At 39.5% G+C, this 19,084-nt stretch overlaps 1 protein-coding gene across 1 annotated transcript in view; it reads right to left on the reverse strand.

Annotated features, from left to right (window-relative positions):
- The window catches only part of ADAM23 (ADAM metallopeptidase domain 23), a 161,128-nt gene that overhangs the window by 101,831 nt on the left and 40,213 nt on the right, over positions 1–19,084 (reverse strand). Inside the window, exon 3 of the mRNA XM_068543812.1 lies at positions 14,212–14,288. Within this exon, the coding sequence (XP_068399913.1) occupies positions 14,212–14,288 (77 nt within the window). The remainder of the gene's footprint in view (positions 1–14,211; positions 14,289–19,084) is intronic.

Here is a 19,084-nt window from a genome sequence, read left to right on the forward strand (position 1 = left end):
CTCTGTGGAGGTTACATGGGGAGGAACACGGACCATCTTTGTTGGGACAAAATTCTGCTGGATGTACTAAAACAGCAATTACTGTCTATTCAGAGCAAAAAAACAATTTAAGCAGGTGATGAGAAGAATGTAGAATTCATTAACCTTCCTGCCCACAGCTCCTATAGGAGAAAAAAATCCTATTGCTTAAAAGATACAATTTGAAACATAGCAATTGGTGGTACTTTCAGGTGTGTATTTACAAAGCTGCCCCAGACATACCACCCTGCCATGACAAAGTTTCTATTTTTTCTCCAACTTGCTGTGTGGTTTTATCAATTTCTCCAAGCCTGCACAGAGTCAGTGTTTGATATGGAATGCTCACGGGCTGTATACAAGGGACGGGCTGTTGATACAGGGTAGTTACTGCCTCACCTCTCTTGCCTACCTTTCAGGCCCTCACACTCTCTGACCCTCAAACCTTTGGCCAACTCTTACACTTTAGGTCTGGGCTTAGACATTTAGTTCCATAGACTTTAACTTCCTATTCAATGCCACCCCTCCTACGGGAGATAAAAGCTTCCTCAATTTTCCCCACCATGGCGCTCCCCAGACTGTATGCAATTGAGATGCCTGTAGGATCGTCTTTCTCCTTCACTGTTCTATAAGCTTCATGAGGGAAGAGTTTCTCTCTGGCAGCTTCAACATTGTCTGGGACTTAGCAGGTACTCAGTAAACATTTCTGGAAAAAAGTGCTTGAAATGGTTCATAAAAGGCTTCAATCAATAGAAATCTATCCATCAATCCACTGAGGTTAGAAAGTATGTTATGCTTGGCTACTACATGAGAAGTCCATTTATGTAACTTTTCTGGTCATTCACAAAATCATGGTTGCAGACGTCAACCATTATGCTACCAAATGTTCTGCTACATCAGCACCAAAGGGATAAATTTCTCCCTGATAGGAAAACATTTATATCTCTAGACAGACAGATAAACTTCCTTTATCAGATAATGGAAATTATACACCCCAGCACCTGGCCTTTCCCACTTAACTGTCAGAAAAGTAAGATCTAAAATCAGTAGCTTATGCACTTAACTCATCTCAGATGCCTTATAACAGCTAATCCTCTGTGCTTTTCAATTTTTTTTGTCAAAATTAACTTCTGCTGTAATTCTTCATTAATCATTAGTCTGTCTTGAGTTCTTTTCCCATTTAGGTTATTACAGAATATTGAGCAGAGTTCTCTGTGCTATACAGTAGATGTTTGTTGGTTATCTGTTTTAAATATAGCAGTGTGTACATGTCAACCTCAAACTCCCAGTCTATCCCTGCCCCACCCCATCCTACCCACCCTGGTAACCATAAAGACCAAGAAGTAGTCTGAAGAATGAACTAAGTTCTAGTTTAATTTGGCCACATTCTGCATGGGGGTGGACACCTGCAAAGGGTTTCCTTTAATCCATCAGTCAAGAAATAGTCTCTTGGGCTTCCCTGGTCGCGCAGTGGTTAAGAATCCACTTGCCAATGCAGGGGACACGGGTTCGAGCCCTGGTCCAGGAAGATCTCACATGCTGCGGAGCAACTAAGACTGTGAGCCACAACTGCTGAGCGCACGTGCCTAGAGCCCGTGCTCCACAAGAGAAGCCACCGCAATAAGAAGCGCGCGCACCGCAACGAAGAGTAGCCCCTGCTCGCCGCAACTAGAGAAAGCCAGCGCGCAGCAATGAAGACCCAACGCAACCAAAAATAAATAAATAAATAAATAAATAAATAAATAAATAAATTTTTTTTAAAGTAATAGTCTCTTAATTCAATACATCCCAGATTAAAAAAACAATGCCATGTGATCCCATTGACAATTAGATCCCTTTGATTCTGCTAGAAAATCTTAGATGCCTATTTTTTTTTCTTTTCTGTGTGAGAGGCTATCACCACAGCTCCTCATTTCTGGGCAATCACAGTCTTCTCATTTCTTAGAACTTAAGAGAATTTAAATCTAGCTCCTATAGCCCTCATGATTTCCTAAGTCTGGTGTTTAATTTCCCTGGATCCCATTCACCCATAATAATTATTGTCAACAGGCAAGAAGGGGAGAGGGTAATGAAGTCTCTTACTGCAGGTAGAGGGCAAACATCCACAGTCCTTCACCACTTACACTAGATCTCATCCACCTACGGAAATCAAGAATCAGTACAAATATACCAATGGTTTAATTGTGATTTTACTTTTAATGCTTCTGCTATTACGTTTAATTGTGGAAGTCATTCTCAACCCATTTTGAAAGTAGGTCAGACACACATACTAAAAAATAGAATTAGAACCTACTAACATTTAGGCAATACTTATTTTAAATCTTTTCAAGAGTTTCAGGACCTGGTCTAGCAGCTTAAAGATGGGTCATCAAAAGCAAATGATAATGACATTATCCAAAGCATTCAATATAGGTTTAACTCTTCAAACAGGAACGCCCAAGGGAGACCTGATAGGTACTCACCTGATCAGAGAAAGTAAGGCAAAAAGAACTACCTTGTACTATGGAATCAAAATGCTTAAAAATATACAGGAAAGGATGACTTAAGGAGAGAAGCCCCACAGCAACTCATTCCTGCCAGCACTGGAAATCTTAGAACACTACTGGGCCTCTAGGACATAGGAAAAGCAATATTTATCTTCATCGTATTGCACATGGCACAGTGGCAATCAATACTCACAGCAACTTTGGGGATCTGTGCCTCTTAAGGTTCCTTATTATCACAGAAACTTTTTCAAAATTGCATAAATAGTTCTACTCTCCCTGAAGTACATAAATGCAAAAGAGACCATAATCTCTCAGAACAACACTTTGAAATTATAGCAGCAGAATTAGCTACCAGAAACAAACAGACTTACCCATTAACAAGCAGCAGCTTAATGCTGACTGTCCCACTGCAATAAACAATAAATGGATGAGGCTGGTGTATTTGTTTGCTAGGGCTGCCATAACAAAGAACAACAGAAATTTATTTCCTCATAGTTCTGCAGGCTAGAAGTCTAAGAGCAAGGTCTGGGCAACACTGGTTTCATTTTGAGGCCTCTCTCCTCGACTTGCAGGTGGCTTCCTTCTCACTATGTCCTCACATGGTCTTTCCTCTGTGCACACACAAGCCTGTATCCAAATTTCCTCTTCTTAAAGGAAACCAGTCATACGGGATTAGGGCCCACCATAAAGATTTCATTGTAACTTAATTACCTCTTTAAAGTCCTTATCTCCAAATACAGTTACATTCTGAGTTACTAGGAAGTTAAGTCTTCAACATATAAGTTTGGTGGGGGGACAAAATTTGGCCCATAACAGATGGTCTGGTCTGCTCAACAAACAGGATTATTTTTACTAAGAGGGAAGTTTATAGCAATGCACGCCTTTTTCCAGAAACAAGAAAAATATCAAATAAACAATCTAACTTTACACCTAAAGGAACTAGACAAAGAAGGGCAAATGAAGTCTAAAGTCAACAGAAGGAAGGAAATAATAAAGATCAAAGTGGATTAAATAAAATAAGAGACTAAAAAGAGAACAGAAAATATCATTGAAACTAAGAGCTGGATCTTTGAAAAGGTAAACAAAATTGACAAACCTTTAACTAGACTCACTAAGAAAAAAGAGAGAAGGCTCTGCTAAATAAAATCAGAAATCAGAAAGGAGAAATAACAATGGACGCCAGAGAAATACAAAGGATTATAAGAGAATATTACAAATACCTACATACACCAACACATTGGACAACCTGGAAGAAATGGACAAATTCTTAAAATCATATAATCTTCCAAGACTGAATCATGAAGAAATAGAAAATCTGAATAGACCAATCACTAGTTAAGAGATTAAGAGAGTAACCAAAAACAAAAGTTCAGGACCAGGTGGCTTCACAGGTAAATTCTCCCAAACATTTGAAGAAGATTTAATACCTGGCCTTCCCAAACTCTTCTCAAAAACTGAAGAGGAAAGAATGTTTACTAACTCATTTTATGAGGTCAACATTACCCTAATAACAAAACCAGACAAGAACAACACACAAAAAATTTACAGGCCAATAAGTATATGACAAGATTCAACACCAAAAGCTCTCAATAAAGTGGGCATAGAGGGAGTGTACCTCAGCATAATAAAGCCCATACATGACAAACCCACAGCTAACATCATACTCAATGATGAAAAACTGAAAGCTATCCCTCTAAAATTAGGAAGAAGACAAGGATGCCCACTCTCACCACTCTTATTCAACATAGTATTGGAAGTCCTAGCAAGAGCAATTAGGCAAGAAAAAGAAATGAGGCATTCAAACTGGAAAGGAAGAAGTAAAACTGTCACTATTTGCAGATGACATGATTGTATACATAGAAAACCCTAAAGACACCACAAAAAAAACTATTAGAAATAATAAATGAATACAGTAAAGTTGCAGGATACAAAATCAATACACAAAAATCTCTTGCATTTCTAACGCTAACAATGAACTAGAAGAAAGAGAAATTTTAAAAACAAGTCCATTTACAATCACAACAAAAAGAATAAAACACATAGTAATAAATTTAACCAAGGAAGTGAAAGGCCTGCACTCTGGAAACTATTAAGACACTGTTGAAAGAAATTGAAGAAAACACAAATAAATGGAAAGACATTTCATGCTCATGGACTGAAAGAATGAACAGTGTTAAAATGTTCATCTTACCCAAAACAATCTATTTCAAACGATATTACAAAGCTATAGTAATCAAAACAGTATGGCATTGGCAGAAACCAGATACACAGGTCAATGGAACAGAATTGATGGCCCACACATACATGGTCAATTTACAACAAAGGAGCAAAGAGCATACAATGGAAAAAGGATCATCTCTTCAATAAATGGTGTTGGGAACACTAGACAGCCACATGCAAAAAAATGAAACTAGACCACTATCTCACACCACATACAAAAATCAACTCAAAATGGACTAAAGACCTGAATGTTATTTCTGAAACCATGAAACTCCTAGAAGAAAACATAAGCAATACACTCTTTGACATCAGTCTTAGTTATATCTTTCTGGATATGTCTCCTCAGGCAAGGGAAACAAAAGGAAAAATAAACAAGTGGGACTACATTGAACTAAAAAGCTTCTGCACAGCAAAAGAAACTATTAACCAAACAAAAAGACAGCTATCAAACGGGAAAAGATATTTGCAAATCACATATTTGATAAGGGGTTAATAGCCCTTATACATAAACAACTCATACAACTCAACAACAAAAAAACTAACAACCCAATTTAAAAATAGGCAGAGGAGCTAAACAGATATTTTTCCAAAGAAGACATACAGATGGCCAACAAGCACATGAAAAGATGTTCAACATCACTAATTAACACAAATAAAAAAGAGATATCACTTCATGCCTGTTAGAATGGCTATTATCAAAAAGGCAAGAAATAACAAGTGCTGGCAAGGATGTGGAGAAAAGGGAACCCTCATATACTGTTGGTGGGAGTGTAAATTGGTGCAAACACTGTGGAAAACAGTATGGATAGTCCTAAAAAAATTAAGAATAGAGTTACCATATGATCCAGCTATTCTACTTCTGGGTATTTATCCAAAGAATAAGAAAACACTAATTTGAAAAGATATATGCACCCCTATGTTCACTACAGCATTATTTACAGTAACCAAGATATTGGAACAACCTAAGTGCCCATCAACAGATGAATGCATAAAGAACATGTGGTATATATACATAGAAAGAAATACTACTTAGTCATAAAAAAAAGATGAAATCTTGGGACTTCCCTGGTGGTCCAGTGGTTAAGAATCCTCCTTCCAATGCAGGGGACATGGGTTCGATCCCTGGTCGGGAAACTAAGATCCCACATGCCGCAGGGCAACTAAGCCCACGTGCTCTGGAGCCCGCGCACCACAACCAGAGAGCTCGCGTGCCACAATTAGAGAGAAGCCTGAGCGCCACAACGAAGATCCCGTGCACTGCAACAAAGATCCCATGTGCCACAACTAAGACACGATGCAGCCAAATAAATAAATAAATAAATATTTTTTAAAATAAAGATGAAATCTTGCCATTTGTGACAACATGGATGGACCTTGAGGGTATTATGCTAAGTGAAATAAGTCAGATGGAAAAAGACAAATACCATATGATTTCATTCATATGTAGAATATTGAAAACAAACTTAACTAAGTAAATAAACCAAACAAAACAAAAACAAACACATAGATACAGAGAACAGAGTAGGGGTTACCAGAGAGGAAGGAGCAGGAATGAGGGCGGGGAGGTGTGAAACGGGTAAGGGGGATCAATTGTACTGATGAATGATAACTAAATTTTGGGTGGTAAGCACACTGTAGTGTATACATGAGTAGAAATATAATGTTGCACACATGTAACTTACATAATGTTATAAACCAATGTTACCTAATAAATTTTTTTTTAAAACAACAGGATTATTTTAAATCCTATATGGACCTTCTGCATTTTCTTTATACTGTTAAAAATTGACTGAAATAGTTATATTCTTTTTTCTCACCTACTGTGAACAGATGAGCAATCATTAGAATTATGCCCAGCTCCCTTGTAAATGTATAGTCCAGTGCTGTGATCAAAGCAGCCACAGAAGAAGACTCCAGACAGACTGCCCAGGCTGCACACCAGCATGTGACTGAGTGTCACCAGGTCTCAGGTTGCTGGAAATTATCACATCTTCCTTCCAGGGTTGGTGACAGGATTTAAATTGGAGAATATGGGTAAAGGGCTTAGCACAGGATCTATCACCATCATTACTATTGCAGTAGATAGCCTTCCTTCTACAGACCCCAGAAATTAGGAAATAAAGTATTTACCCTATGAGTTAGCAGCATCTTAAAGACATAGAATTCTGAAATGGAAAGCAAGGTTACTCGTCATTTCTAACTCCTCTGGACTCAAACCCAGAAAACATGCCTCAGCTGGCAGCCTCAGCAGCAAGTTTGAGACCAAAAGCCTGAATTCCGAAAAGCCAGTGCCTTCCCTCGCCCAGATGTGTGAGAGGAGTTCCAGCAGTTGAGACTGATAGGCAGATAACAGGAGAGAAGCAAGGGGTCAGCACTGACACGTATGGCCAGCCAACCTTAGGTCAGGAGTCAAGCCAACTCACGAGCCCGCCCCGGACTGCACTGCAGGTGGATCTGCCTCACTCTTCTCCAGCCACAGCTCCTGCTCCTATTCATTCACAACAGGAAAATGGGGCAGGAGGCCTGTCTCTCCTCCACACGCTTCTCCTTATAAACCAAATTTTAAGTTCAAATCTCCAAATTTGCAGAGCTGGAAAGACAGTCAACAGAACAAGACTGAAATTCCCCCTCTGAATCCAGTGACTCCAAGCAGGAAGCTTGCCTTCCATCTGCTGATTGGTGGTTCAGGCTTCTTTGACAGAAGGGGTTCACTAGTCTTCACTCATACCCAGGGTTCGATGCTTTCCTGCTCTCAAACCTTTGCTCTGCCACTTCCCCAAGTAAAATGCACCTTTCTTCCTACCACATCTTCCCAAATCGAAGCATCTGTAGCAGACTCCAACATGCCCTGCCCACATGCCCTCAGCATAACACGCTGAAGGCAGGTGACTGGAAATACCTAAGATTTCTGGCTTTTTTTCTACCTGAGAGGAGGCACGAGGGACATACTGAAAAGTTATTGCCCCCAGAAACAGCTCTCAACCAACAACAGACTGGCACTTGGTGAACAAAACTCCAGCTTCCTCACCCCTCAGTTCAATAATATTCTGGCATGTTCTAGAGGATGAATCCATGGACTCCCAGGGTTTCGTCACTGGGAATGAGCCCCAGTTGGGCACGTGGGAAATCACCCTTTTTTAGCTTCCTTCCCTTCCACTTGTCACTCCTCAGCTCCCTAAATGTATTTCCTGGAATTCTTGCTTCAGGATCTGCTACCAGGGGAACCAAAACCAAGACAGCATCCTTTAAGAAAAACATTAAATCTCATCTTCCCCATAAAACCTTCCAACACCAAGGCTTCCCAAGTCACTTCCTATCATGTTTACTATAATTTGTATATATTTTAATCTCTTTTCTCTGCTATGGGCTCTTGGAGAGGAGGGATTCTTTTACACAGCTCTGAATTCCCTGGGTTGCTCAGCACAGTACCTTACACAAACTAGATGCTCAATAAATGTTTGTTGGCTGAATAAAGAATGAATTAACCATGCTAATCAGCACGAAAGCCAGGGTCTTTATTTAATCTAGCTGAAACTACATCAATGTGGCTGTTTTCTTCTTTCAAAAGCATTGCATGAACTACATTTCATGAGCAAACTACTGTGTGCATATATTTCTTTAAATCAGCATTTTCTAGATATTCATCTTAAATCAAATACCCCCCAAAATCAGAACAAAGATACCATAAACTGGGTGGTTAAACAACAGAAATCTATTTCTCATACTTCTGGAGACTAGAAATCCAAGAACAAGATGCTGGCTGATTCAGTTCCTGGTGAGGACTCTCTTCCTGGCTTGCAGATGGCTGCCTTCTTGCTGTGTCCTCACACAGCAGAGAGAGAGGGAGCAAACTCTCTGGTATCTATCTTATAATAACACTAATCCTATCAGATCAAGGCTCCACCATATGACCTCATTTAACCTTAATTACCTCCTTAGAGGCTCTGTCTCCAAATACAGTCACATTGCAGGTTAAGGCTTAAACATAGGAATTTTAGGGGGAATTCAGTCCACAGCATGAAGCATGCCTTTCCAATTAGCAGACATGTATAAGTACCACACATTATCTTAGTTAGTCCTTACAACAACCTATAGCTTAAGAAGGAAACTAAAGCTTAAGAAGCTAAGAATATATCCATACAATGGCATATTATTCAGCTACAACATAAATGAACCTACAACATAAATGAACCTTGAAAATATTACACTACGTAAAGAAGCCAATCACAAAAGGTCACAAGTTGTATAAATCCATTTATATACCAGAATAAGAAAATTCATAGCGACAGAAAGTAGATGAGTGGTTACCAGAAGCCTGGAGGGGAGGAGGAGGGGGTGTGACTGCTATAGATACAGGGTTTCTTTCTGGGGCAACAAAAATGCTCTGGAATTAGATGGTGGTAATAACTGCACAACTCTGTGAATATAATAAAAACCATTGAAGGGAACACTTTAAAGGAGTGAATTTCATGGCGTGTGAATTGTATCTCAAACTATTACTAAAAAAGAAGTTAAGAAATTTGCCCAAGGTCACACAGCTAGTAAATGACAGCCTCCAGATTCAAACCCAGGTCTGTTTGACTCCAGAACCTATGCTCTCAACCATTATGTAACTCTGATCACAATTATTCCCAGTTAACATTTGCTGAAGACACCAGCAAATTTAACTGTAGGTAATATGGCATAATTCCAATCACACATATCGGAGAGACAATCTTCAGACTCCCTGAGGGCTTCCAAGGATCGACAATACACATTAAGAATTGCTGGGGACTTCCCTGGCGGTCCAGTGGTTAAGAATCTGTGCTTCCACTGCAGAGGGCAAGGGTTCGATCCCTGGAGATCCCACATGCCGCGGGGTACAGCCAAAAAAAAAAAAAAGAATTGTTAATCTAGTAATCCTTTTTAAACCTTATGTAACTTGGAACAATGGTCATTCTAGAGAAAAAAACAAAACAAAATTGAAAAGGGGAGTATCCTGAAAGGAGTATGACAAAAGATCCTCTGAAGCCACAACTAGGACTTCTTGGGCTAAAAAATATGTAAACCCAATGGTGTGATGCCTGTGCTTCCTGCCCTCCAGTGGCGTCCTACGCTAATGCCTCCCCGTGGACAACGGCCCTTCACGGTCTGGCTACACGGCTTCCTCTCTGACCTCATCTCCTCAGTCTCCCACCATCCCCTGCCCCCTGCTGCACTCCAGTCACAGCAGCCTCGGTCCTTCTTGAACATTCCACGTTCTCCTCAGCACTTGCTGTCTCACAGTCCCAGCTGAGTGGAACCTTCTCACCTTCCAGCCTCATGTGGTGTCTCATCTTGGATGATCAGGTCTCAGCTCAATGTCCCTCCTCAGACAGACCTTCTGGCTTCTGTGACATGTAAACCACACTGGCCACTCCCAGCTGAAGTCTCTCTCCATCACGTAGCCCAGCTATATGTTTTTCAACGCGCTCGTCTTTATTTAGTGGTTCACTGTCTGTCTCTTCCCCTGGAACAAAGCTCCATGAGGGGAGACAGAGAACTTGTCTATTTCACTCCCAGCAGCATCAGCACCTACAGCAATTGCAGGCATAGAGCAGATGCTCACTCAATATTTGTTGGCTAAATTAAAACACGCGCCTCTGCCACGAGATGCCTCAGCAAGCCAAGGTCTCACTTGTTCAGTCCATGAAAGCACAGACTCAGAAAGCTCTCCTCCCAGGAACTCACATCAGGGCAGTCTTCACAAGCTGGCAGTCCAGCCCTGGTGAGGTCATTAACCATTTAGATTCTGCCACTTTGATTAGTTTATGTTAACACCTTAATGCTTTCTTTCCTTCACTGAGCTCGTATACCTATCATACACCTTTTGCCCTTCCCCTCCTTAACAATTTAAAATTGTTGTAAATAGTATGGCAACGACCACCCTTTGGTGGAAATGAGATTCCTCTTTGCTCAGAAGCTCTTTCTCCATGACTGATTTTAAAAATTCTCTTGACTCTTTACGTTCCTTCTAATGGAGCAGCCATTGAAAGTTAGTGAATCACAGCCATCGAAAGTTATTTAAACTAGAGACCCACCCTGGCCAACACTTGTCACACTCTTACCCAGTTCCCTTGTCTCCGGAGGTCATGTGAGTATTGCACACACACGCTGCACTCAGAAGGCTCGGGACTCTGAACAGGGGAGATACCATGTGATTATAGGTCTCATGGTCTCCCTCTCACTGCATTTACTTGTCCCTACAGAGGCCTCCATTTTCTCCTGGTCCTCTTGACCTCATCTCCATTCTTACCCAAACTGGATCCTGATAGCAAACTACCCTAGTTATTCACCAGTATTCAAAGAGCTCTGTCTCCACTGCTCTTCCTCTGAGTCACCACCAGAAAACATGAACCCTGCTCCACACGACAATCTACCTTCCTCCCCCACACAGTGCGGTGACGGAAGCACTGAGCACTCCAGGTTAAAAAAATAAAATAAAACACCATCAGGTACAATGGCACAAAGACCAACACACAATATACGACTCCTAATGAAGATTGCTCATAAATTCTTTAACACGACCTTGGTGAGCGCTTCCTCACCCATTTCTCTCCGTGTTAGCCTAAACTTTCATCATTTTCCTCAAGCCCCACCCCACCCTCCTTCTCCATCCCAATGGTAGATAATGCTGTCTCCAAGAAGAAGGAAATCTTCAGAGATGCACTGAACTCCATCCCTTCTCCTGCAAACTTGTCTCTACCTGCCCATGCCCTAATACCTTCATACAAGTTAGGAATGAACTGTCTCTCCTGGTTCAAAACTAAGTTGCCCTTGTGCTCTTGCTCTCACTCCCTTCTATCTTCACCCAGATCGTGTGCCATAAATTATCTCCTCTCTTTTGTATCTTCATCTCTCACTCTTAACATCTCCATTTGTCAGCCTAACACCTGCTCTGTTATCCCTAAAAACCCCTTCCTACACCCCAATGTCTTCTTCTGGCTACTGCTCTAGCTCTCTTTTCTTCTCACCCAGACTTACCCAATGAGCAATGCCGTCCCCAAACCATCTCCTCTCAATCACTCCCAGCCCACTGTAACCTGGTTTCTGCCCCAAACTTTACGGAAACTGCTGCCTTCAGACCATCAGCGATTACTTAATAGGTAAATACAAAGGCAATCTTTGCCCGTTATCTCACTACATCAGTCTACTGCCTGTGAGGCTATATATCACAACTTTCTGTTTTGAAACTCTCTATTCAATCATGCTCCTGATTCTCCTCCCACTACTCTGATCACTCATTCTCTGTCCCTTCATTGGCTCCTCTTCCTCTCCTCAACGCTTAACAATCTTCCCAGCTTATGCTCTCCTTATTTTACCCACCCTTCCTGAATGAACATGGTCTCATTCACAACCACATTTGTCATTAACATTCATATGGAAACTACTTTCAACTCTACTATCTCTAGCCCCCACCTCTTCCCTGAGCTTTAGACTGTTATATCCACTTACTGCCTAGACATGGCTTCATGTATGTCCCAAAGCCCCTCAAATCAATTATGTCTACTCTGATTTCACATTCTTTCCTCTTCACCATTTAACCTGTTTTTTCCCTGTGCTGCCCATTTCACCTGGATACCACCTTCCACCCAGCTATGCAATCAAGGTACCTGTTAACTTTAACTCTTCTTTCTGCCTTGTCACCCATATCAAAGCAATCCTAATGATTTTTATCAATCGAAGACTTCTTAAAAGCATTCCCTCTCCATGCCTTTTAGCACTTCCTGAGAACAGAACTTCTGTTTATCTGCTGACTTCATTTTTCACAGTCTAGGGGATAATAGCCCAGCACTGAGCACGACATACAAGATCTTGCATGAGTTGAGCTGTCCCCGGGCCCACCTCTTCGGACTCACCTCCCTCAACCTTGTAATTTACCAAGAAATTCAACAAAAGACTCATGCTCCCTTTAACATGCCACACTGCTACATGGCCCGCCTCCTTAGCACACACTCTCTCCTCTGCCTAGAACACAATTCTCCATTTTCTCTCTCTCTCTCTCTCTCTCTCACCCATCCATCCCCAACACTTCCCTTCCTCACTAGCACTTGCCCTCCAAGATTTAGCTCAAGCATCACCTTTCCTAAGATGCCTTTTCACACTCCTCCAGCCTGGAGAGCTTCCTCTCTAGTGCTACCATAGCATTCCATGTTTATCTCCAGCACAACCAATTTCACACTGCTCTAAAATTATACATTTATCTATTAACCTCTCCCAAGTAGACTATAAGCTCCTTAAAGCAACGACTGCTCATAGTAGGTGCTCAGTTTGATTCCTCTGCATGTTAAATATTAGTGGTAAATAATTGTCTGATGTGTCTCCAGACCTCTAAGTACCCCGGATGCCCCCATATGACCCTTTTGCAGGCACAGTGCTGACCCAGCATGGTGAAAAGGAACTCAACCAATGCTCAGCAGACTCAAAGAGGAAAACCTGCAATATCTTCAACACAGGAAATTCTGAGTTCTGCTGATTCATTCTGACTTAAAGCTGCAATTACACTTGAGTAAGGAGCACCCAAGCTGACCCTGCATCTTTTTTTCTGCAGAGCTCACAGAATTTGGCACACAAGAAATTTAATAGTTGTTCTTTATAGTCTTCTGCAATTTCTCAGATATTGACTGTGGTCACCCACATTATAGTGTCTGATAGCATTACGTGGTATTTTTCTGGCAAAAATGCAGTCTTGGTCAAAATACTGATGAGAGTTTAAAATATTGACTGGAGCGTCTTAAACTAAAGAAAACCATGCAGGAAAGCTCTTTCACCAAAGAAAGGCTCACTGCTGGCTCAATTCGAGGCTGAAGAGCCCTGCTTAAGGCAACAGCTCTTGTTCATGCTTTGTACAAAGACATCTGTGCAATTGGTTCCAACTTGGGAAATAGCATTTAAATATCAACATAAACACATGCTCAGAGAAAAATCGGGTAAATCTTCATCAGGACCAAAATTTCTAAGAAACTGTATTAGAGCAAATTACGAAGCAAAGAACCTTCTCAAAATAGGTATTTGCAAGTCATCATTTTCTTCTGTTCTTCTGTTCTTCATACAGAAGTCGTGTGAATTGCATACTGAAAGGTAAAGTGGAATTTCTAGACTGAAATCTAACTATACTTGAGTCAGTAATTTATCATGCTTGCTATATATTGTAAAGATTATAGTTAGCACTTAATTAACTAGCATTACTTTAAATATTTGTACCATTTAAAATCACAATATCTAAGTACTGTATTTGAGATTTTTAACAAATTAAATGTTAAATGCCTCTTCTTTCAGGAATAAAAAGACATTATTATTATTAAAAGAATTAACTTCAGACTTTTATATTTTTCTTTAAGTGCTATATGACATATAATCAGCTAGAAAATATCAGTTGCTTCAACAACAGACATTATTTTGACTAAAATATTATCATGACGTAGAGTTTTATTGCACTTACTTCTTAACAGGATCATAACTAAATACCTACTTGTTCAGTGTGAGGTCAAGAATGAATTTGGAGCCGAAGGCTTCAATCTGGAAGCTTGCCTGGGCCAGATGGACAGCCTATGGATTCAAAAAGACAGAAAGAACCTTAGCTTACTTTCCTATCTTTAAAGCTGATTATACTGATATCAAGAATGATATTTAATAAGAAGAAAACTTTATGGACTGATTCATTTCTTTATGGATCCTTATGTAACAATTCATTTCTTTAAGAAGAGATCAGGTGCATTGTCATGGCCTTACTTGGAAGACCTAAATATCTGTGCAGCAAGGAACTAATAAAAGTCCTTTAAAAGGGACCCATCGTGACAAAGATTAAGAGCAGATTCAACTGGACTTTCAAAGGAACCGTGATGAATTATGCAAAAGTCTGACTAATTAAAGCTTGATTTCAGCCTATTCTGTGCACAAAGCTAACCGATTCTTTCTGCACACCTAAGTGAAAACTCATGTCAGCGCTCTGCTCTTCATCAGGAACTGGAACTTTCTCTAAATGATGTATCAGCAGAATGTGCCGGTAAAATGGGATAGCACAACCTATTAACTTCAGAAAGCACTTCAAACCAGGCCCTCCGTGGATAACGAGAGTTTATATCCCCCCTTGAAAGTCACACATTTACAAATACTGTCCTCATTGTGATTTAATCCAAATACAAAGATAATCTCATCTAAACATGAATCATATGTTCTAGGTATTAAAGATCGGTATAGCTCACAGAAGCGTCTTGCATAACATCAATGAACAAGTCAATGAAGTTTGGTTAAAGTATTATCCAAGATAAAACTCTCTTTTGTCACCCAATCAGGAAAAAAAAAAAAAAAAAAGAAGGACAAGGATGCATGCAACACCTACCCCCTACACACACACAAACCTCCTTCCTCCAGACCTCATTCCTAAGGTACAGTGGGTGTCGTATGTGAAGTGCTACATGCATGGCAACCAGACACTTTCCACTCCCCCTCCCCTCAATGCCACCCCATGCTCCTCTTTGCCTTTCTCCTCCACTTCGCATTATCGACATCTTACTCCTCCTTCAAGCGCAGCCCAACGCCATTACTTTCCAGGAAGCTTCCTTCACATGCCTTCTGGGAACGAACTCAGGACTTCAGGAGCACTGCATTTGTCCCTCCCTCCACAATGATGTATGATCGCTTCCCACCCTGTACGGTTTGCTCCACAACTCGTATCACAAGGGTTTTGCGAACAGTTGTACATTAACAACCCTTCCCCCAAATACATGAACTTTCAATTAATTAACCAAATATTTATTATCAGGACTCTTTTACCATGCCAAACTTATAAAATACTATAAATAAACCATGACTTCTACTTCTTGTCAAGCATAACTGCTGATCAGATAGTCACTCTGTAATAAATAAATAACATTAAAAGGAAATTAACATATTAAATTTTAAATACAGAGCAATGAGAGAGAAGGCACCTCAATCCTTAATACCACAGGACGCCATGTCTACCCCAAACAACCATGTATCAGTAGAACAGGGTCATAATCCTTGATCTGAGCTTCCTGTATTCAGACAACTCCTTGAGAGAGAAAGAAATTTCTGTCCTGTCAGGTATGGTCTCTGTCATCTGTAGCAGAACCTCTATTTATCTACTATAAATACCACAGAGTCTTTAATCTAAATTCATTCTGTGTCTTGAAGCATTAATTTTTGCATGAAAATTTTTATTTGATGAATAATTTGTACAAGGGGAAATTTTTCATCTCTGGGTCCCAAAAGTTTAAAAAAAAAAAAAAAAAAACCTTACTTCCTGAGAATAAGATAGGTCCTTAGGCATATTTCTCTTAAGAATATTAAATAGTAGAGAAGAGTTCATTACTGGCACCCTGACCTAAAAGAGGTGATAAATGTACTTCTTTGAGCATCTTTATAAACAAGAATATATTGTGGTAAAAAGAGTAACTACACATAAAACAAAAAACTACACATAAATTATGACTTAGCAAAACAAATGAAGCAAAACTTCCAAATGAGTATTCCAAAGAAAAGTGTTTTGAATTCAAATTTAGGCAAATCTCTGTATGTCTGTTATTGATGTAAAGAACCTCCCAGCAAAAGGCTCATTTTACAGCAAATAAGCAATGAGACAAGTACAAACCCCAAGAAAACCCTGTTGCAAAATAACGTAGCCCAGTAGTAACTGCTTACTCCATTTTAGAGAAATTGCTCAGAGTCAGACAATTTGATCGTTGTGAAATAAGTTTATACCGAGTCAATGTGACAAGCTTCAGTTTAACAGAATTCAGTGAAAGGGCTGGCAAATAATATTAATACTGGGATTTTCCTTTGCTTATTTTATTTACTCCTTCCACACACACACGCGTTGAGTCCCACCCTGTGTAGAAAGATGGCTGGGACACAGCGCCACGCTCAAGGAAGTGGCGGCCTCCAGAGAAGCAGGCAGGGCTGCCATCCTCCGTGTGTCTAAGGGGCCACAGGGACCAAGGCTTCAGTGACAAGGTGCGGTTTGAACAAAATTTTTTTAAATGAGTAAGAATCTTCCTGCCAAGAGAAGAAAAGACATTCAGGACCTGGGAGGAAACATCTGTAAAAAACAGAGTAAAAAATGAATATGGGAAACAAACTTTAAAAAAATTTTTAATGAATATGGCCTGTAGAAAAATGGCTTTTGGAGGAAATGTCAAACAATGAACCTGAAAAGGTGGGCAGGAGACTGTGGGGCTTTGTGTGACGTGATCAATGACGTGTCTGCTCACATATATACACATGTGGCCAAGACACAGAGCTTTCCTTTAAATGTCCCCCACTTACTCAGCACAGTGTCTGGCATATGTCGTCATCATCATCATCATCATCATCAATACCAACACTATGATTCAAACATATTGACAGATTACTTTCCCCAACAACTGAAACAATTAGTGCAATGTCATCAACAGCATTCTTGTTTCTCCATAGGAAAAAAAAAAATCTGATTTTGTTACCTTTATCGGGAAGACTGTTTTAACATTTGAATTCACTTTAATGCTGAGAGGCAGCACATTTTCCTATAAAATGATTTAAGATTTCCTTAAACAGTCATCTTCCTTGCATAGATAGCAAATGGAATTAGTATATTCATCTAAAATATCTGTATCCATTTTAAGTAATTTCAATCCAGTGATTTATGTTATTTTTCTTACATTCCGTTTCTCTTTCCTTTGCTATACATTCTGCATTTGTACACAGAGTACAGATTCTTCTCTATACCAAAATAAATACCTGACAAATGCTACATTTCCCTATCATTCTGTTATTTCTGCTCTGTCCTAGAAATGATTAAAGTAAGTTTTAACTTCTGGTATCTCTATGTTATTCCATATCAACTGATCCATTTTTCTTTAACAAAATACCACGCATATAGTTTTGATAACTGTCAATTTTAAATATGTTTTCAAATCAGGTAAAATGAGTCCTCATCATTGTTGTTTTACAAATTACATTTTTTGATATTATTTGTTTTTATTTCATATTAACCCACTTCTTCCAAATGATAGAAAAATTAGAAGAATGGCTGGGATGGGTAGAAAGTTTTTATAATATACAGCCATATCACTTATGGTTTATTAAATATTTTAGAGTTGACTAACTGACCAGCACCACTGAAATCCACTGAAAACACAAAGACTACCTCAAAGAGTATTGCTCTTCTTTTACAAAGAAGGACCTGCACAGCGAGATTTAGGAATGTGTTCAATGATACAAAATCACGGGAATACTTCAGAGAAGACTTCATGAACCACACGTAAGGTCATAATGGGCTATTTTCTCCATTGGGCTATCTGCTAAACAGACTTAAAGATTAACACATGTTTTTACAAGACCTGTCACTGTAATAGCACTGTGGAAGAATGCAGGGTTTTAAAGTCAAAGAGCGTCATTTCACGACAAGAATAAGCACAACCCTGGGCTCAGAATTACCACCCTGAAAGACTGAGAACAGCTGTTGCCTAAGCACTTTGAGATTTTTCTTTTGACTCAGGATCTGGCACAGGGAAATTACAGGAGCTCTATAAACAGAAACAACTAAACTCAATTACATACACAAACCTCCTTCACTGAAGAACAATTTATACATCCTAACAGTGTGCTTTTGTTTTTCTGTTTTTTTACCTCATGGTATCATATTAAATAACTTTAGAAGACTTTTAGGTTCCTCACCTAAGATTGGCCTTGCATTTTTATCCAGCAATGTTATGCTACTAAGCAATCATAAATGCTCGGCTTTGGGTAAGGTACATTATATAAGCTGAAAGACACAGTTATGTTTTCTTGGGACTTATAGTCTAGAATAGTTAACATTAATATGGACATGAAAACAAGAGAAAAAGATGACTACTTATGGAAATAAAAAGCAGGTATTTCCAGGATATATATGTTTTCATGCAAAAATGAATACATAAGAAGTATTCAATTAGTATTCTTTACTACTTGTAAGGAGTTGTAAATTCTACAGAGTGTGTGCATAACTGAATATGGAAAATGAACAGTTTACACTTTCTCAGAATTCAGAAAATATTACAAGACTGAATTTCATATTTCAGTAGAAAATGAGCAACTTGAATTGAGATGTCTACACTATCAATCACAACAGCCACTGAGCATGTATTTTACTTTACTATGCTCTATAAGGTACATGGTTTGGGTTAAGAGAGGAAAATTTAGAAGAAGTTTCCCTGCTCCTAAGATATATTCAGTTTATTTAGGGAGACACTCATTTAAGTAACAAGGGAAACATATCCAGAATGGCATAGCAATAAGACAAGAAAATGCTTTACAGACGGAGAGCAGAAGACCTGGAAGGTATCAAGCAAGCCTGAGCAGACACC

The sequence above is a fragment of the Eschrichtius robustus genome, chromosome 5 (genome assembly GCF_028021215.1).
Source record: "Eschrichtius robustus isolate mEscRob2 chromosome 5, mEscRob2.pri, whole genome shotgun sequence".
Classification (NCBI taxonomy): Eukaryota; Metazoa; Chordata; class Mammalia; order Artiodactyla; family Eschrichtiidae; genus Eschrichtius; species Eschrichtius robustus.